This window comes from Haematobia irritans, chromosome 5, assembly GCF_050003625.1.
Source record: "Haematobia irritans isolate KBUSLIRL chromosome 5, ASM5000362v1, whole genome shotgun sequence".
Lineage (NCBI taxonomy): Eukaryota > Metazoa > Arthropoda > Insecta > Diptera > Muscidae > Haematobia > Haematobia irritans.
Window position 1 is genome coordinate 162,687,261 of NC_134401.1, and position 21,368 is coordinate 162,708,628.

The 21,368-nt window shown below is 31.5% G+C and overlaps 3 protein-coding genes across 3 annotated transcripts; 1 reads left to right on the forward strand and 2 right to left on the reverse strand.

The window, feature by feature from the left end:
• Window positions 1–11,515: 11,515 nt before the first annotated feature.
• On the reverse strand, window positions 11,516–13,885 carry dare (NADPH:adrenodoxin oxidoreductase, mitochondrial). Its single transcript, XM_075310901.1, has 3 exons — window positions 13,559–13,885; window positions 12,727–13,099; window positions 11,516–12,545 (listed from the first exon to the last, which is right to left on the reverse strand). Exons 1-3 carry the CDS (start codon window positions 13,771–13,773, stop codon window positions 11,718–11,720), a joined length of 1,416 nt encoding a protein of 471 aa, XP_075167016.1. The 5' UTR covers window positions 13,774–13,885; the 3' UTR covers window positions 11,516–11,717.
• A 2,888-nt stretch (window positions 13,886–16,773) lies between these two features.
• Window positions 16,774–17,885, reverse strand: LOC142238728 (uncharacterized). Its single transcript, XM_075310439.1, has 4 exons — window positions 17,673–17,885; window positions 17,302–17,595; window positions 17,050–17,225; window positions 16,774–16,978 (listed from the first exon to the last, which is right to left on the reverse strand). Exons 1-4 carry the CDS (start codon window positions 17,745–17,747, stop codon window positions 16,810–16,812), a joined length of 714 nt encoding a protein of 237 aa, XP_075166554.1. The 5' UTR covers window positions 17,748–17,885; the 3' UTR covers window positions 16,774–16,809.
• A 1,152-nt stretch (window positions 17,886–19,037) lies between these two features.
• On the forward strand, window positions 19,038–20,741 carry Rpn8 (regulatory particle non-ATPase 8). The gene is made up of 2 exons (XM_075310044.1): window positions 19,038–19,351; window positions 19,427–20,741. Exons 1-2 carry the CDS (start codon window positions 19,177–19,179, stop codon window positions 20,257–20,259), a joined length of 1,008 nt encoding a protein of 335 aa, XP_075166159.1. The 5' UTR covers window positions 19,038–19,176; the 3' UTR covers window positions 20,260–20,741.
• Window positions 20,742–21,368: the final 627 nt, after the last annotated feature.

Consider the following 21,368-nt stretch of genomic DNA (forward strand, 5'->3'; position numbering starts at 1 on the left):
TCAAAATTTTATTTCTATAGAAAGTTTTATCAAAATTTTATTTCTATAGAAATTTTTTTCAAAATTTTATTTCTATAGAATTTTTTTTTTTTTCAAAATTTTATTTCTATAGAAAATTTTTTCAAAATTTTATTTTTATAGAAATTTTTGTCAAAATTTTATTCTATAGAAAGTTTTGTCAAAATTTGATTTCATTATTGTTGTTTTTGATTTCAGCTTAAAACCATGCATTGACTAAACTACAAGTGTAGCTTAAGCAACAGAGGAAAGGAATGTTTGTCAAATTTATTTGGGCAAAGCCCTATAGACTTCAAGATGGTTGGATGGACGCACGTTTCGGAATTACCACATTCCTCATCAGCATCATCTACTTGCAGCAAAACCATCAACCAATTATCAGAACAAATTCAGGCAGTTCACTAAATCCAAAAGTAAATCACACTTGAACCTTTCGAAAAAAGGTTTTACATGATAGCCGGCTTAGGCTGAAATAAATTCGTACAAAAATATCTCTTTTCTTTGCCACCGTCAAATCATCGATTTGAGTGCAGTTGGCTGGGTTTATTTTGAGCGTGCTTCTTCTTTTTCTTCCTTCGTTTTGTTTTGTTATTGTTGGTTTTTTTCATAGGCTAAGAAGTTTCCGAACCGCCCTCGTATGTACTATATTCGACAGCGAATTGCATACATTTAGTGAAAAGTTATTCGATGCAGACCTCTAGTTTTTATCCTCAGAGCAAATTATAAAATTATTATAAATTATTATTCAGTCATAAACCTAATTCTAGGGATAAAAATTTATAAGTCAACAATTTAGTCGATCATCAAAATTCGATAGTCAAATACATAAGAAGTCGATATTCTACTTTTTTATATATTTTCTCTAATGATCTTGAAAATATTATCAACCATAATATTTTTCACTTTACTATTGATAATACACAGCCCATTATGCCCTGATTGCCACTCCAGCTTATGAGGAAACAATTATTTTTTCCTCTGTGGGTGTAATTCTGTATTGAAATTGGAAGCTGTAGCCAACCATTTCAAATAGATTGAAATGGGCAAATGGCCCAAAGATCGGGAATACAATTTTAAATGGGAATGCCAAACATTTCATTTGGCTTTCTGTTTTTGGTAGTTGGTGGTGTGGGTGGAGGGGTGTGAGCGACTTATATTGTCAGCAGAAACTGCATAACTGGCAAATAAAAATCTTAAATAAGTGATGGTTGTTCCCTTCTGCATTGGAATATATATTTACTCCTATTAACATCCATTTTTTTACACCCAAAACTCATCCAGGCACCAAACACATACAAACACACACACTCTTTTCTATCATTGGTGGTATGTGAACTTTTAGGCTCTTGTCTGGTTTGCATAGCATAAAAACCATTCATGCCATATATACATATAACCCAGGATATTTTCTAGTCCTGTATATTTGAGTTGGTTGAGTTGAATGAGTGTGGCCATGCATGGGTGTGCGTGTGTATGCAGCTGTATTTGTTTTAATAGAATTTTTCTGAATTGTATTTGTGTAAGCACGGTGTGTGGGTATGTGGTGCCGCGGTATATGCATCCAAAAGTATGTCGTACTTTAATTTATCATGCATTTCCAATTTCGTTGGAATGTTATTTCGCTTTGTAATTATTTAAATTGCATTTTACAAAGAGACCTTTTAATTTTTTTCCTATTTTTCTCGTATTTTTGGCAGAGTTGGTGGGGGAAGAATTGATGGTGGTATAGGTTTTTGTTGCTGTTGTTGTTGTTGTTGTCTATAATTTGTAAGCCATGGCAAACGGTAGCAAAACATAACAGCACCGCCATATATTTTGCTTACTACTTTCAAATTTTTGAAATTCCATGGAAATGTAACAATCAAAACCTCGAGTGCGATAGAATGAGGTAAGTGAATCTTTTATGGGTATCTGTGGGGTAAACGGAAAATGAATTGTGAAATGAGGAACCACAAAATTTACATTGCATTTAAAATCTAATTTGCGTTATGCGTGGTCTCCTGAATAAACATTGAGGTATATTAGAGAACATCCTAATGTCACCATACAATTCTGGGAAATACTTTTTTTTTTTGTTTTTGAAAACTTCCTAAATTTCCATAACAAAAGAGGGACTCAGGACTCAAAGGAAATTCTCAACTTTAACGTTTTAAAACAAATCACATTAAAATATGGAAATAGGGCAAGGACAAAAGTTTGTGATTCCCAACAATTTTGGACAACATTTTTAACTTTCCATAACGCCATAAAAAACATCAGTAATGATAGGCTAATAAATAAGCCATTATATCTTACTTCGTGCAACAACAGTCTCCAAGGCGCATCATAGATGATAAATGCATTTTGAAACAAAAAGACTGAAAACAAGTATATACAGCAGTAAATTCGGCCGGGCCGAATTTTAAATACCCACCACCATGAATCAAGTATAATAGATGAAAACTCTTCGTCGTAGTGGGTTACTTGATAATATATAGAATTGTATGGGGTTTGATGACAAATCTTCTCCCAAACGAGCCAGCTCCCGAAGACAAACTTTAAAGATTCTAAATATGAAGGCCAGATAAGATTCTGGATTTATGAGAACCAATTTTGTTTGAGTTTTAGAGAAAATATAAACATATCGTGTATATGTTGAAATTACGCCTTGACATAAAATCTGAAATCTGTAGATTTTTCCGCATTTATTTAAATACGATGAGTAAAATCTTGAACTTTTACTTTCAGTTTGAAGCAATTTTCATGATCAGTGCGCCTGCTATACCTTGAAAGAAGTGTTTTCTTTTTTGAGAAACGTAATTTTAGACAAGCAAAGTTTTCTTTTGACACAAATTTTAGAGACAATCGTTGAATAAACGAAAACACTTTATAAGAAAAAGAAATTTCGTTTGTGTAAAATTTTATTATAGATTACTAATTTCCAGCAAATCGGATAAAAACTACGGATTCTAGAAGCCCAAGAAATAAAGCCGGGAGATCGGTGTATATGGGGGCTATACCAAAACATGGACCGATAGGCACCATTTGCTACTCACATATTTGTGATCTTAAAATACCTCCAGATTTTCAATTTCAAACAAACCGGTCAGAAAATATAGTATCTAGACGCCCAAGAAGTAAAAATCTTTTTATGGTCCCAAAAGAACTCTACATTTTCAATTTCAGGAAAATCGGACAGAAAATATAGTTTCAAGAAGCCCAAGAAGCAAAATCGGGAAATCAGTCTCTATGGGGGCTATATCAAAACATGGACCGATGAGCACCATTTTAGCCACACCTTTTTATGGTACTCAAATACCTCTAGATTTCCAATTTCAGGCAAATCGGATGGTAAATATAGTTTCTAGAAACCCTAAAAGTAAAATCGGGATATCGGTCTATATGGGGGCTATACACAAACATGGACCGATGAGAACTATTTTCGGCACACCTTTTTATGGTCCTCAAATACCTCTATATTTTCAATTTCAGGCAAATTGGATAAAAACTACGGTTTTTATAGGCCCAAGACCCCAAATCGGGAGGTTGGTTTATATGGGGGCTATATCAAAACATGGACCTATGCGGACCATTTTCGACACACCTCTTTATGGTCCCTAAATACCTTTAGATTTTCAATTTCATACAAATCGGATAGAAAATACTGTTTCTAGACGCGTAAGAAGCAAAATCGGGAGATCGGTCTATATGGGGGCTATACCAAAACCTGGACCGATATGGACCATTTTCGACACACCTCTTTGTAGTCCCACAATACCTCTAGATTTCCAATTTCAGGCAAATCGGATGGTAAATATAGTTTCTAGACGCTCAAGAAGCAAAATCGGGAGATCGGTCTATATGGGGGCTATATCAAAACATGGACCGATACGAACGATTTTCGACACACCTCCTTATGGTCCTAAAATACCTCTAGATTTTCAATTTCAGACAAATCGGATAGAAAATACTGTTTCTAGACGCCTAAGAAGCAAAATCGGGAGATCGGTCTATATGGGGGCTATACTAAAACATGGACCGATACGGAAAATTTTTGACACACCTCTTTATGGTCCCAAAATACCTCTAGATTTCCAATTTCAGGCAAATCTGGTAAAAACTACGGTTTTTATAGGCCCAAGACCCCAAATCGGGAGGTCGGTTTATATGGGGACTATATCAAAACCTGGACCGATATAGCCCATCTTCGAACTTGACCTGCCTGCAAACAAAAAACTAATCTGTGCCAAATTTCGGGACGATAGCGCCATTATTGAAGGCTGTAGCGTGATTACAACAGACAGACAGACAGACAGACAGACAGACAGACAGACAGACGGACAGACGGACATGCTTATATCGTCTTAGAATTTCTCCCTGATCAAGAATATATATACTTTATATAGTCGGAAATCGATATTTTGATGTGTTACAAACGGAATGACAAACTTATTATACCCCCGTCACCATTTTATGGTGGTGGGTATAAAAACACAAAATATAAACAAGTATATACGGCCGTTAGTTCGGTCAGGCCGAATATTATGTATCCCCCATCATGTATTGCGTAGAAAGTTCTGCTGAAATCTGTCATCCACAATCGAATCTCTTGGGTTGTGATAACACTTGACGATGGCAATGCTTCTTAATACTTGTTAGTATTGACTTTTAAATGTAAGTCTATACCGATATGGACCAAATATTTGCATGGTTGTTACAGGCCATATACAAACAACGGTTGCCAAAAATTATCAACCAAAATTTAGAGAATATTTAAAAAAAAAACACCAAAATTCAAAACCTTATTTTAAACTTTGTCAAAATTTTATTTCTATAGAAAATTTTGTCAATTTTTTTTTTCATAGAAAATTTTGTCAACATTTTTATTTCTATAGAAAAATTTTGTCAACATTTTATTTCTACAGAAAATTTTGTCAAAACTTTATTTCTATAGAAAATTTTGTCAAAATTTTATTTCTATAGAAAATTTAGTCAAAATCTTATTTCTATCGAAAATCTTGTGAAAATTTTTCCTATAGAAAATTCTGGCAAACATTTTTTTCAATAGAAAATTTTCACAAAACTGTATTTTATTTCTATAGAAAATTTTGTGAAAATTTTTTATATAGAAAATTTTCTCAAAATTGTATTTCTATAAAAAATTTTGTCAAAGTTTTATTTCTATAGAAGATTTTGTCAGAATTTTATATCAATAGAAAATTTTGTCAAAATTTTATTTCTATAGAAAATTTTCTCAAAATTTTATTTCTATAGAAAATATTGTGAAAATTTTTTCTATGGAAAATTCTGGCAGAAATTTTTTCTATGGAAAATTCTGGCAGAAATTTTTTTCTATAGAAAATTTTCACAAAACTGTATTTTATTTCTATAGAAAATCTTGTGAAAATTTTTTCTATAGAAAATTCTGGCAAAAAAATTTTTTATAGAAAATTCTGGCAAAAATTTTTTTATAGAAAATTTTCTCAAAATTTTATTTCTATAGAAAATTTTGTGAAAAATTGTTCTATAGAAAATTTTCTCAAAATTGTATTTCTATAGAAAATTTTCTCAAACTTTTATTTCTATAGAAAATTTTGTGAAAATTTTTCTATAGAAAATTTTCTCAAAATTGTATTTCTATAAAAAATTTTGTCAAAATTTTGTTTCTTTAGAAAATTTTGTCAGAATTTTATATCTATAGAAAATTTTGTCAAAATTTTATTTCTATAGAAAATTTTGTCAAAATATTATTTCTATGGAAAATTTTGTCAAAATTGTATATCAATAGAAAATTTTTTATCACAATTTTATTTCTATAGAAAATTTTGTGAAAAATTTTATTTTGATAGAAAATTTTGTCAAAATTTTATTTGCATAGAAAATTTTCTCAAAATTGTATTTCTATAGAAAATTTTGTCAAAATTTTATTTCTACAGAAAATTTTGTCAAAATTTTATTTCTATAGAAAATTTTGTCAAAATTTTGTTTCTATAGAAGATTTTGTCAAAATCTTATTTCTATAGAAAATGTTCTCAAAATTGTATATCTATAGAAAATTTTGTCAAAATTTTATTTCTATAAAAAAATTTTGTGAAAATTTTATTTCTATAGAAAATTTTGCCAAAACTTATTTCTATAGAAAATGTTGTCAAAATTTTATTTCCATAGAAATTTTTGTCAAAATTTTATTTCTATAGAAAATTTTGTCAAAATTTTATTTCTATAGAAAATTTTGTCAAAATTTTATTTCTATAGAAAATTTTGTCAAAATTTTATTTATATAGAAAATTTTGTCAAAATTTTATTTCTATAGAAAATTTTGTCAAAATCTTATTTCTATAGAAAATGTCAAAAATTTGTTTGTACAGAAAATTTTCTCAAAATTTTATTTCTATAGAAAATTTTGTGAAAGTTTTTTCTATAGAAAATTTTCTCGAAACTGTATTTCTATAGAAAATTTTGTCAAAATTGTATTTCTATTGATATTTTTATCCTCAGGGCAAATTTTATTTCTATAGAAAATTTTGTCAAAATTTTATTTTTATAGAAAATTTTGTCAAAATTGTATTTCTATAGAAAATTTTGTCATAATTTTATTTCTATAGATAATTTTGTCAAAATTTTATTTCTATAGAAAACTTTGTCAAAATTTTATTTCTATAGAAAATTTTCTCAAAATTTTATTTCTATAGAAAATTTTGTCAAAATTTTATTTCTATAGAAAATTGTGTAAAAATTTTAATTCAATAGAAAATTTTGTCAAAATTTTATTTCTATAGAAAATTTCGCCAAACCCTTATTTCCATAGAAAATGTTGTCAAAATTTTATTTCCGTAGAAATTTTTATCAAAATTTTATTTCTATCAAAACATTAAGAACAATAAACAATCTTCCATTGTGGCAACCGTCTACCAACTGTGGCAACCGTGTTACTTACACTAAGTATTAAATTTAATCTGGATATCATCCTAATCTGCTCCTCCACGAGCCTCCGCAAGCCATATCTGGGGAACGGTTTAAATGGGGACTATACCTAAAAGTGGTCCGATATGGTCCATTTGTAATACCATCCGATCTACATCAATAACAACTACTTGTGCCTATATTTAAGTCAATAGCATATTTCAATAATTCGAGGTGTTAGAAAATAAATGACGAAGTTAATGTTCCCCCTAATTTACGGTGGATGGTATAAAAAGGGGTTGGTTTTTACTGCAATAAAAAATGTTGCAGCTATTATGGATGTCTACATTAAGAGCAAATTCACGGATATCTGCAAATGCTATCTGTCGCAATTACAGTGAAACCTCTTAAACTTGGACACTCTGAAAAGCGAACCCCTCTCAAAATTCGGCAACTGTCGTGAAGTGCTTGTTATATTATCGCATTAACCTCTAACAAGTGGACATCTCTCAAATGTAGACAAAATTTAGGCAACCATGGGAGTCCACTTTGATATTCTTCTGCACTGAAAAAATATTGAGGCCAAAATTTTCTTGTCCTTAAAATACGATTGCGCATGTTGCTTCTATAGAAGACTCATTTTCATGTTTAAAAATCTATAAACTTTTCAATGCAATCGTTTTGTCTTTATAGTTAAGTGATTCGACTCGGAAATGAGCATCTTTATATGGAAGAACATTTTATTTAACTTAGTGCAACTTTGCTTTAATAATTCTGTGAAATCGTCTTTAAATTTGTTGACTTTTTTTGTACGAGTATCTTGTTTGTAGTCAAGATAAAGCGTTCCTTGAACACTTTACTGTAAAGACGTTTTTTCTCTTGATTTAATTTCTACTTGAAGTCGATTATGATTTTAGAAATTTATGTTTCGATGACTTTAAGCCAAGGATAGTTCTTTAAGTATGTATTGAAAAATAATAAAATACAATTTAAATTCAATCAAAAATGTCTTTGTTTTAATTCTCAGGTAGAAGCTTTGATATGGGAAATTCCAATCTGCTTTTATGGTATGAATTTATAGCATTTTAAATTTATGCAGGAATTTTCCTATATTTTCCTTTATGGGATTTTTTCAATAAATTTATCCGGCCAAAAACTGGCATTTTCATTTTTTTCCATAAATTTATCTGCCCAAATATTAGTATTTTTCTTAAATTATCTGTACACATATTTGGTTCATTTATGGCAAAGGCATAAAATAATGAGGATGGATTTCTACCATTAATATGGTTTTATATATTGCCTATAAAATAGAAGTTATTGCTAACTATCACTAAATTGTGAGAAATAATGGTTAATTTAAAGAGTTATGTTATATGTCACACAGAATTTGTGATATATTTTTATGGAAGTTAGAGGAGCTTTAGGCATAGAACAAAAACAAGCGAATAGCAATGACTTACCATGGTAAGTTTCACAAACTTAACAAAGGACGAATATATAAAATTTATACATTTTTCCCCATATTGAAAAAAGTTAACGTGAACTTTAAACCTAATTTTACCATACAAATTACTTTGAGAAACTTTTAATAGATTGTTTAGAATATGGGCATTATCCTGTTCTTATTATATCCTACAATTCGCCATCACTATCGATTACCCAACTACATTTTCTTATGGTTTTGGATAAAGATTTTCTTTAATACTTGAGACAAACTTTCATAAAATTGAAATTTTTTTGATACGAGTGTTTCAAACGAATTCCCCATCTTCTTCTCTCCGATTATTTTGAAAGAACCCATTATTTCCTCTACATTGAGTCGAAGACATAAACCTTAACTGTTTGTGGTTTGTGTATCAAATATGATATGAGATAGTGCCACCTATTGGCAACACCTATTCTTGTAGCTCCATCTAGTGTCCGCTGTCACATTCCTTTATTTTATCTAACAAACCTACCTAACCCTACTAACGCCCTCTAGCTAAACTAAAATTTGTTCTAGTCTTTACTTTTCATGTGACATTTCTATGCAGGCGGCATCTAGTGTTTGCTTTAATTTTATTACTGCCATCTATAGAAGGTTAAGGGAAACAAGCCTATTTATTGCGAACATCCACCAATTTGATGCGAACTCTGGCGTTCATAATTTTGAGTGACATCTGGTGAATGTATTCAATAAAATTGTTATATTTCCCACTTTTAAGTATGAAATAAAAGTTATTTCCTATAACCAACTTTTTAAAAATAATATTTGTGACTAGAAGCTGGAATACAAGAACGATATATAGAGGGTTTTTAGTTGATTATATTCAACATTGTACTGTAAAGCTAAATACCAGTATAATTTTGAAGGTTTTTCAAGAATAAACCCCATTATCTCTGTTAATAGCGAATTCAAATAATTTGTAACCATCGAATATATTCAAACAAATCTCACAGTTCGGTTCCAAAACTTTTTAGCTTTTTGTTTACCATAATAGAAAAATTATATTCTTGGTAGACATTCCTACAAAAACTGTACTAAAATATCTTAAATGTACAAAATATATACCCATTATTTGACCGTTATACAATAAATTGGTATATATGACTATAAATATTGTTATAGCGAATTTCCTACTGTATTTTACTATAAAAATACATTCCAAAGATTATAACAATTTCAATTCATAACGGTAAAAAAGGGAATTGAAAATATAATACATGGCTAATATAACACATTGCATATATTATATAGAACCGTATTTTACTACTGTATTTTACTATAAAAATACATTCCAAACATTATAACAATTTCAATTCATAACGGTAAAAAAGGGAATTGCAAATATAATACATTAATGGCTAGTATAACACATTGCATAGATTTTATACAACCATTATAAAATAACACTTATCCCATTATTTTGTAAATTTACTATAATAAAGGAATCCTATTTTTTTTAATTTACCGGTATCGTGTATTAATTGTTTACACCAGCATCTGAAAACCCAATTGAAAGCGAATTCAAATAAATTGTAACCATCGATATATTCAAACAAATCTCACAGTTTGGTTCCAAAACGTTTTAGCTTTTTTTTACCATAATAGAAAAATTATATTCTTGGTAGACATTCCTACAAAAACTGTACTAAAATATCTTAAATGTACAAAATATATACCCATTATTTGGCCGTTATACAATAAATTGGTATACATGACTATAAATAATGTTATAGCGAATTTCCTACTGTATTTTACTATAAAAATACATTCCAAAGATTATAACAATTTCAATTCATAACGGTAAAAAAGGGAATTGAAAATATAATACATGGCTAATATAACACATTGCATATATTTTATAGAACCGTTATAAAATAACACTTATCCCATTATTTTGTAAATTTACTATAATAAAGGAATACTATTTTTTTTTTAATTTGCCGTAATAACGCCTTTAACATTTCCGGAAAAAAACAAGTTCCAAACATCGTTGTTATAAGGTTTATAACAGTTGAATGGACTGTTACTGTATATCGAAAGCTTTCTTTCCTATTTCAAAAGAAAGGAAATTGATTTTGTTTTCTCTATTTCGAAAGTCACTTCGACAAGTGGGAAACGAACGTCAAACGTATATATTGTAGTGTAGAAAAAACTAAAAACATTGTTAAAATTTGAATAAATTGTCAGGTCAACAATTGGAGACTACTCATTTTTGATAGTCAATGCATTATCATACAAACGAAACGAACTTTCAAATATGTAGAAACTAGAGGTGTGCACGTGAGTAATAGTTTACTCACGCACACTCACGACTGAAAAATCATACTCACGCACGATATTTTTTGGTAGGACTCATGCTCACGCCCACTCACGAAAAGAAAATTTGTACTCACGCAGGAAAACATCGTGACTCACAATGAATACCGTGATTCACGAAAAATATCGTGACTCACGAATAATTTTATGATTAATTTACCTTACCGAAGTGTCTGAAAACATGAGTATTATTAAAATCGAGTGTTATTAAACTCTTTACATCCCAGGTGTCACTAAAATTGTAATTGAATTTAACTCTTAAGCGTTTTATGTTGGTGAGCAGGAATATTTTCGTGAGTGTAATTCGTTACTCACGCACACTCACGAGGATGTTATTTTCGTGACTCACGCTCACGCACATTTTGGTTTGTTAATCACGCTCACGCACACTCACGCTGTTGTCATGAGCGTGACTCACGCACGAATCACGAACATTTTCGTGAGTCACGACAATTTCGTGTCACGTGCACACCTCTAATAGAAACCCAAATTGATTCGAATTAGAGTGACTGATTTCCTTTGGAATGGGGTTTCGTTCGATTTACAGGAACAGGGCACCAATAGAAGAGCAAAAAACAAATTTCTTTCATTTCGTATGAGATAAGGGACATGAGTATTTTTAATTTTTTTCGCCTGAGAATTCAATGAATTTTTAAAAATTCAGAATCGAGCATAGTCTAGTCCAGGCATCGATAGAGATTACACCTTATAAATTCCATCAACTTTCCGGTCGATGTTTCGACCGTTGTTTAGCCACATATTTGGATTTCGAAATATAGGCAAAGTCAAAAGACGTAATGTCTAAATACATTTGTTACAATTATTAGCGGTTTTAAAAACTTTATTTATTTCTCTCGTCTGTATAATAATCTCAGACTATAAGTATTGCCTATTCAAATTTATTTACATTTTTCAACTAAACTTAAATTAATGGTTTTCAAAACCATGTCTATGAATTTTTGCTATTTACTATATACTTCGTTTGTGCCTTAAAAATAATATTTACATTGCATCACACACCAGCTACTTTAAGCATTTCTTCAATATTTACAATTTTTTCCCTCGGTTTGCCTACAGCAGCACCACGTTTAACTTCTTCGGCATCGATTTTTTCCCAGCCTTGCCAAGTGAGATAAGGTTTGTCTTTCAAAAGATCTTCCAGTCCTGGTTTACTTTCGTCCATGTTAATTTTCTTTGCGAAAACATCATCACATATCATTTTAGCCACTGAAAATGCTACATTCATTGTTGTCAGAATAACACCAGTAGGTCCAGTTGCCAACCAACCCGCAGTATATAAGCCATTGTCCACACTTGTAGCATCATCTGTATTTTTCATTACACGTCCATTTACATTGGGTATAAGTCCTTTTTTCGAATCGAAACATATATCCGTATCAGCACATGATGATTTATAGCCTATACTTCTCAAAACTAAATCTGCAGGTAGACTTTCTTCTAAGTTAGTGGGCACAGCATTGTCTTGTTTCATTTCATTGACAGTAAATAAAAGTCTTTGGTCTTTTAATAGTTTTGGTGATCTTAGAAATATGGGTAGGAATTGTTTTTTGGTTTCAATTTGTGGCTTTTGTTCACTTAGACTTTTCAGCATTAGCTCTGTTAAACGTTTTCGTGGTCTAGCCAGTTTCTCTATAACATCGGCTATACCTTGAAAATCTTCTGGACGCCAATGCGTTGTTACATTAGGCAGGCGTAACATTTCTCTTAATTCTTTAATAGTGAAAGCTACTTGTAACGGACCCCTACGGCCCACAAGATATACTTTTTCTACTTTACTACCGGAGAGGGATTCCAAGGCATATGAGGTTATGTCGGTTTTCTGGTATAAATAAATACGGAAATGCATTATTCACAGAATGTAAACGATAGTATACCGGAACTAAAAAACTACGTCTTGAATACCAACTACAATTTTTACAATATCTTACCATGAAACTTTTAGATTGCTTTCGATAATAACCCATTACGTTTTTTTTTTCTATAAATTAAATTTGGCTTACCTTCAACTCATCTATAGGACTTAAAAGCATTCTGGCAACATCCACCGCAACATTTCCTTGACCCACAATAGTTACTGTTTGGCCAGATAAGTCTGGGTTTAAATTTTCCGCTCCGGGTAGACCATTATACCACGCAACGAAATTACGTGCGGATAGAACATTGGCTTGTGATTCATTTTCAATACCCAAATGACGATCTTGATCAGCACCATATGTAAGAAGGACTATATGATAACGATCCCGTAGTTGTTTAAGTGTAACATCTCGCCCCAAAGCTACATTGCCATAAAAACTGAAACGTTCATTTCCGGCAGTTTTTGTAAAGGTATTAATTACATTTTTCACTTCTGGATGATCGGGAGCAACACCAAATCTACGAAAAAAACGACAAACAAAATATGTATATTTATTCATTGAACTCCAAGACGTTAATGGCATAAGTCATTATACCATGAGAGATAAGATGAAAACATTTGTTGATTTAAAATAATACAAATGAGACAAAACGTACGAGTTTCGGAATTCCATATATATTGTGTTACCTATAAAATGAAACTTAAAATGCACTCATATTGAGATTAAAGATGAATTGTTTGGTTAATATACAACTTCTTTTAATAGTAATCTTTTTTATTGCCGGAACGAAAGCTACTTTTGATCTAAGTGGCTTAGGAGGTTTGTATTTATATGATTAACAAATTTTCTCTAATAATCTTTTATATTTTAGCCTACTTTCAAAATGTATTCCATGCTATAGTTGATCCCATAGCAAAATTCACGCCCTTCAACACAACAGCAGCTTATACACTTTAAGTTTATTTCGATATCTTACCTTACCAAACCGAAGGGAACGGGAAGTTTATCTATGACATCGACTTTCACATCTTGGAGATGTTTTAAAATATTTTGTGCCGCATAGAAACCAGCTGGACCCGCTCCTACAATACAAACGCGTTTTGTAGAATTTACATGGTGGGCCAAATATCTTTTTAAATTTCCCTGATTAATAAATATTTTACTAGAGCTTTTTAAAATGCCTTGGAACATTTTCTGTGAAATTATAGCCGCGAATGTCCACTCAGTTTCTGATTGGGCAATATTTGCAATAATTATCAAATAAAAACATCTGCTAACTGATGACAACTTGTTGTTCGTATTGTTGCCGCACTGTCATACTCAACGCGATTAAGCTCAATAAAAACGTCGGCGGAAACGTTTGATTGCGGTTGTTTATTTACATGACCAACAAGAAATGTTTATTTCAAGCCTTTTCTAATAGCTCATTCACATTAACAGCCTGTTTCTGTATGTCGATCGAGCTCTGTCGATCGACTGGAATGCATAGAAACAGCTGATTTCTGGTTATAAATTCAGCTGTTTGTGTCGATTTCAGTCGATCGATTGTGCTCGTTCGACATACAGAAACAGGCTGTAAAGGCCGGTATGCACCTCTAGCGAAAAATTTCATTCCCATAAGAAATGCATTGCTATTTATGCTGACGAAATTTTCGGTAGCGTTCAATTTCGTAAGCTGGTACGCACCTCTAATGAAAATAACAGGGTTGTCAAAAGCATATTTTGGCAGCAAACATTTAATTTATTACAATCATTGTGTGCGTAAAAGTTTTAAAAGGTCTGTAAATAATAAACAATTTATTTGAGGAATATTTGGAACATATATTAACAATTTTAAAAGCGATTAGCTGGTTAAAATTTGTGTACACAGCCCTGTTTTTCTGTTGTAGACTTAAAAAATTTTCGCTACCGAAAATTTCGCTAGAGGTGCATACCGGCCTTTAGGCTCGAATTATACTAAATTTGATTTGAAATCCCTTTTTTATAAGGAAAATGACAGTTGAAATCTATTTAAAGTAGATTTTGGAAGTGTAATCGTGAAAAATCGATCAGGTTCTTCTTCAAGTGAAATGGAATTCGTGCCACATAAAATAAAAACAATGATAAAAGGTGTGTCGACAATATGACAAGAATGCGTTTATCTGATAAAAATTTGGATACCTGGTAATTTTTAAGAAGTTACTTAAAATGATGACGTGCAATCAAAATCTTTTGCTGAGTAAGACAGCAATATGAAATTTCTTTTTAATTTATTTTGTCATAATTCTATTGTTTTTATTTCTTTACCATCTTGAGTTTGACTAGTGTTCGTTAAGTATGATAGCAATTTGAAATTGCTTTTTAGTTTACTCTTATGTTCTTTTTGGTTAATAAAATTGAATTATACTAAATTGGTTTTGGCGCTGTAGATTGTTACTAATTAAATTTTTTTCAAGAATCCCGACAATTTAGGGATCCCGAAAAAATCATGGAAAATGCCGGGATTCAATATTTTGAAATCCCGAATCACGAGATTTATAAAAGTCGATCCCGAATGACAGCCCTAGTTGATATTTACAACGAAAGATTGACGTATAGAAAAATAATAAAACTTATATAAAAAAGTTTAAACATCTTTTTGGAATGGGATTTCCCGAAATTCGTTCCCATCAAAGTATGGTTTTTTAGATCCACAGAATACTACAAATACAAACTTTTGATTGCATATCAATAACAAAGCTTTGTCATACACTTTACTACAAACAGCAGTCTCAGACAAAATGAGTCAATCTACAAGACATTTTGGAGCCCATATTTGGAGGGCACTATTGTATATTAGTTTGCATGCCTGTCTTGAATTTGAATATTCAATGATTCTATACTATTTTTGCTTTTATAAATGACGTAAACATAATCATTGATATGAGGGAAATCCATTAAAACTTTTTATTAATTTTTTTTTAATTAAAATAATTTGTGATGCCTGTTGTTTTTAGTCTATTATTGATTTTTGGTATGAAAATAAATGATAGGCTTAGTACGTCTGCACTATAACAGCAAGGTACCACCTGACCTAACCTATGAAGTCTACAAAATTCTAAACTCCTTATACACTGAAACCTGTCAGAAGTGGACACAAACGGTCGCCTAAATTTTGTCCGCTTTTGGGAGGTGTCCAGTTATGGGAGGTTAATTTTAGCATGTTAATATAGCAAACTTCTCACGACAGTTGTGCTCTTTTAAGAGGTGTCCGATTTTCAAAGTGTCCAAGATTGAAAGATTTGACTGTTTTTCAAATGTTCAATTGGATTTGTTTAACTTTGTCCTATCATTTAAAAAAATCCTACATTGCACTTTATATAAAATGTCCCTATAGAATTTAGGTCAATAGTATTAGAATGTGGTGTTGAAAAGAATGTAATATGCATAATTTCGGCCATAATATACATAATTTCGGCAATAGCGTAACATTTTCGCTGGACTCTTCGTAATGAAGATTTTTTTTTCGAGGGTACGGAAAACTTTGAAGGCGTGCCCACAACTTGCTTGTGGTCTTATTTGAATTATATCAACTAAGTTGAAAATTTATTAGAATACAAAAATGTTGGTTGGTGGTGGGATATTAAATTCACTTAAATCTTATATATATTAAGAACTCATTAAGTTCAGTTAACCCTAGACAGTTATCCTTCGTCAAAATGACGACGCATTTCATTTTCGATATTAAATGCAATTTAGTCAAATGGGAAAAGATAAGTTTAAGTTATACTAATTCAACCATTTTATGAATTTTTGTTTTATGTTAATTAAGAAAATAACTTCAGTTTTGGTTCTTATTTTTGCTCATGATGAAAATTATCTTGAAATAAACCGTAGTCAAAATGGCGAAGGATGACGTTAGTGTACAAAAAATAAGGATGACTTTCCGGGTTAAAGGACTATCTTTAAATTATTGTACAAGTATGAAAAACAGATTACAGCTTTAATTATTTTACACAAATTATCTATTTTTTGTTCAATTCTGACAAATTATTTAGAGAAAAATCGTTATAGAAGATAAAATATAAAATTAAAATGTGATTATGGTGTACGGGTTATAGCAATACGTTTTCACAAATTCTTTGACTTAACAATTTCCTTAGAGATATACTATTAAAATACGTCATTGCCCTCTTCTTCAACCTTAAGTTTAAATAATTGTTGTGGTCAATATATTTTAAAAAATTATTCTTATTTTTAATTGGATTTCTAAATAGTTTCTGAATATTTTGACAATTCAGCTTCAATATTTGCGATATCAGCGTTTAACTCTTGAATTTTCAAAGAATCCAATTCTTCATCATCCGACTCAAAATCTCCATTCAGTATGAAAATTTCATTGTCGATTAGTTTGCTACGACCATTGGTAACATCCCAACTACAAAAAATTTGAAATATATCCATCACCATATACATATGTTTTTTGGAATTGATATTGTATTAATTTACCATAGTTCTTTGGTGAGCATTTCCAAACTATTGTAATTTTGTATAATCTCTGCAAATTGATTTTTAATATCGCAATGAGACTTTGACCTTGCTTCTTTTATGTCATTTATATCCTTATTTTTTTGTTCAGTCTTTTCAATGAGATCTTCAGTGGCCGTCTCGACATCATGATATGGCTACAAACAAAAACAAAACATATGCGCAATTTCATATTAAGATCTTCACTTTCGGAGATATTCCCAAAATGAATACCTGCAAGGCAACATCATCCCTTAGTAACATCTCATAAACTAATCGCCTGGAGCGCTCGGCTTCTTCATTCATTTTATCCTCTATCGTTTCTTTGGCTCTTTTTATTTGCTGAAGTTTTGTTGTTATGTAATCATTGCATGTTTGCAATGTCTCAGCACAGATTTGATTGATCGTAAAGGAGGAGTTAATATGCATAAGCGATTTGTTAGATTGTTCTTCAATTTGCGCAGAAAGTAATTCATTTTTCTTTCTGGCTTCTTCTAACCGTTGTCGGGACTCTTCTATAATCAAATTCTATATAATAAGAATATTATTAACTAGGAATCAACAACTTCCTTAATTATATAGTTCTTATAATAAATTCAATTTACCCTTCTTTCATTAAGCCATTGAATGACTTGTACTTCATCTTCAATTGAAATTGTAGCTTCCACAAATTTAGACATTATATTCGCTTTATTTTGTCCGTATTTATTGTTGCTCCGTAAAATATTCGCTTTATGTTTTTACAATAAATTGGTTTAATTTTTCTTCATTGATCACGGATTTGCGGCGTTTGTGCACAAAATAACGGTAAATAGGAAGCAATATATTAGCGTTAGTGATGTCAACCTCTTTTTAAAGCGTGCAAAACGCTTTTACATTAGTTCCAGGGTTGATTGCATTTACATAATTAGGTCTATTCACGAACTTTGTAGACTCACTTCAGTAGATGCTTATTTTTAGAAAAACCTATTGCTTCTTAAAACAAATCGTGGTAGTGATCAAAGACAATAGACGTAGGAAGATGGGAAATTGGCTACTGAGCACATCAAACCATTTACGGTGTTAGGTCCATACTTTTCGTTTATCGAACCAAACGCGTATACTACAAGTATTGACAAAGCATTCAAATGCAAATAAAAAGACCGGTAGACCGGTTTTTCGTTTGGCACCGATTGTCGGTTTTGTATGAAACCGGTGGACCGGTTTTTCGTTTTGCACCGATCGTCGGTTTTGTATAAAATCCCATTTTCGGTGGACCCGTAGAACCGGTGTTTTTAGTAACATAAAAACCGGTTTTCAGTTTTTTATTATCAATGTACACTGAAATAAGAAAACTTCCTGAATGTGTTTTCTGTGCACTTCTATCTCTTTTCTGGACACTTCCAACATAGAATTCGTTTAGGCCGATATCCTCTAGTTGCTAGTGCCCGTATAAATAAACACAGAAAACAAATTTGTTGTACCAACCATTTTTTTTGCCAATCAAATTATTTGGTCCCATCTACTATCAGAATATAACCGACAAAATTTGTTAAAGCAACCAATTGTTGTCTGGCCCAACTGTACATAAAATGTTTGGATAACTAAAATTTGGGCACATTAGCAGTCTCAGAAGCGCCATCAAATTCAAAAAATGTTGGCAGGGTGGCGCCATTTGCACAACACTTTCCAATATATTTCATACCTTTTCATACGCTTTCCGCATCACAGTTGGCGATTGTTGCAGTGTCACTTAAGTAACTCCCAAAATTTCAATGCGAAAAACAACCACAGCACAGGTTTTTAGCAGTTGTCGGCATTTCAGTCAATGAAAAAACATCGCCGATATCGTACATTTGGCTACGCCTTTGAGCTTTGCTTGCGTCGTTCGATTGACTTTCCGTCGACGTTTACGCCTTTCAATAGGGGCGTTTCATTGCTACCAACCATTATCTGATGACAACAAAAAACAAACGTCTTTAGAAATTATGCTTGTCATTTCTTGAGTGCAAAGATTCCGGTCAAATTTTTGATTTGTGAAAGAATTAAGACCACAAAGCTCTTGGAGCATATAAACAAAATTTAAGGAATTGCATTTTATTATAAACAAACTAAAAGGGATCTTACAAAATGCCTACTTCAGAAGTTTTGGTAAACAAAGTCATTGTGCATCCTTTGGTGCTATTGTCTGTGGTGGATCATTTCAATCGTATGGGAAAAATTGGTAACCAGAAAAGAGTTGTTGGTGTGTTGCTTGGATGTTGGAGGGCCAAGGGTATTTTAGATATATCCAACAGTTTTGCAGGTTAGTCCATAGATACCATAGTAAATATAAATTTGTACGTTTCATGGCCAATGTGGTTTCCCCTTTTGTTTTCAGTCCCCTTCGATGAGGACGACAAAGATAAATCAGTATGGTTTTTGGATCATGACTATTTGGAGAATATGTATGGCATGTTCAAAAAAGTCAATGCCAAAGAACGTGTAGTGGGCTGGTACCACACTGGTCCCAAGTTACATCAAAACGACATTGCCATTAACGAACTGATACGCCGTTATTGTCCCAATTCTGTATTGGTGATCATAGATGCTAAACCAAAAGATTTGGGTTTACCAACAGAAGCCTATATTGCCGTGGAAGAAGTCCATGATGATGGCTCACCAACTTGCAAAACCTTTGAGCATGTCCCCAGTGAGATTGGTGCAGAGGAAGCCGAAGAAGTGGGAGTGGAACATTTACTGCGTGACATTAAAGACACCACAGTGGGTAGTCTTTCACAGAAAATCACCAACCAATTGATGGGACTGCGGGGTCTCAAAGCCCAATTAAGTGATATCAAAAACTATCTACAACGTGTCGGTGATGGTAAAATGCCCATTAATTATCAAATTGTATATCAGCTGCAGGATATCTTTAATCTCTTGCCCGATATTACAAATGATCAATTCACTGAAACCATGTATGTCAAGACCAACGATCAAATGTTAGTTGTATATTTGGCATCCATGGTACGTTCGATTATCGCCCTGCACAATCTCATCAACAATAAATTGGCAAATCGTGATGCTGAGGAAGGCAAAGATAAAAAGTCCGAAGATAAGAGTAAAGAGAGTAAGGATAAAGAGAATAAGGAGACAAAGGATAAAAAGGGTGCTGAAGAGAAATCCGACAAGAGCAAGGAGGATACAAATACGAAGAGCAGTAAGAAATAGGAGCGAAGAAAAAAGAAGAAGAAGCCTAGACGTAAAAAGAAACGTGACTGAATATCCGGAAATCGATGGAAATTTGGTGCGTCCATTGTTCTTACTATGCTACTTATAACTCAGAAGAACGAATACAGGCTTTTTATTCGCAAACACAAACATTTTTAATTAAAATATTCGAAAACCTTCTTCACAACCACAACCTTTTTCAGAATGAGAGAAAAATACCTTATTTCTAAAAGAAATTATTTAAAATATAAAAACAACAAACTTACATAAACATTCATATGCAAGGAAAACTAAGAGTCATCATCATTCACATCCAGTTGACGACTCATTTTTCTAGTTTGTAGATTCTTCACAAAAACAAAAAAATATAAGAAAACAAAAGCTAGAAATAAAAGTTATTTACATTAAACACATAAACCAATAAATAACATACTAATAAAGTGCTAAAGAAATATGATCTTAAGCAAGTTAAACCAGAACAATGTTTACTATATTAGGCGAAGTTCTTGAACGATTAAGAACAATATAGAATTTTAGTGGAATAAACAATCTGAAGCTTTATAGAAATCAAAAATTTACCTTGAAATGATATTTGATGTTCTAATTTCACAAAAAAGTAGAATGTAATGGCAATTTTTGTTATGCACGCTGACATGACAAACCTGGCCATAGTATATTTTTCTAGAATATTTGAAGGAACAGATGTTGGGTTAAAACTTTTACTCTGATCAATAAAACAATTATGGATGACCTTGTGATCACGGTTGCCACAGTTGGTAGAATTCTACTAAACATGGTAGATTTTTTACTGTTTGGTAGATTGGTCGAATGCTTGATGTTTTGGTAGATTTTGCAAGTTTTTCCTATCCAACTACGATAAAATAAAATTTCTATAGAAATAAAATTTTGGCAAAATTTTCTATAGAAATAAAATTTTGACAAAATTTTCTATAGAAATAAAACTTTGACAAAATTTTCTATAGAAGTAAAATTTTGAAAAAATTTTCTATAGAAATAAAATTTTGACAAAATTTTCTATAGAAATAAAATTTTGACAAAATTTTCTATAGAAATAAAATTTTGACAAAATTTTCTATAGAAATAAAGTT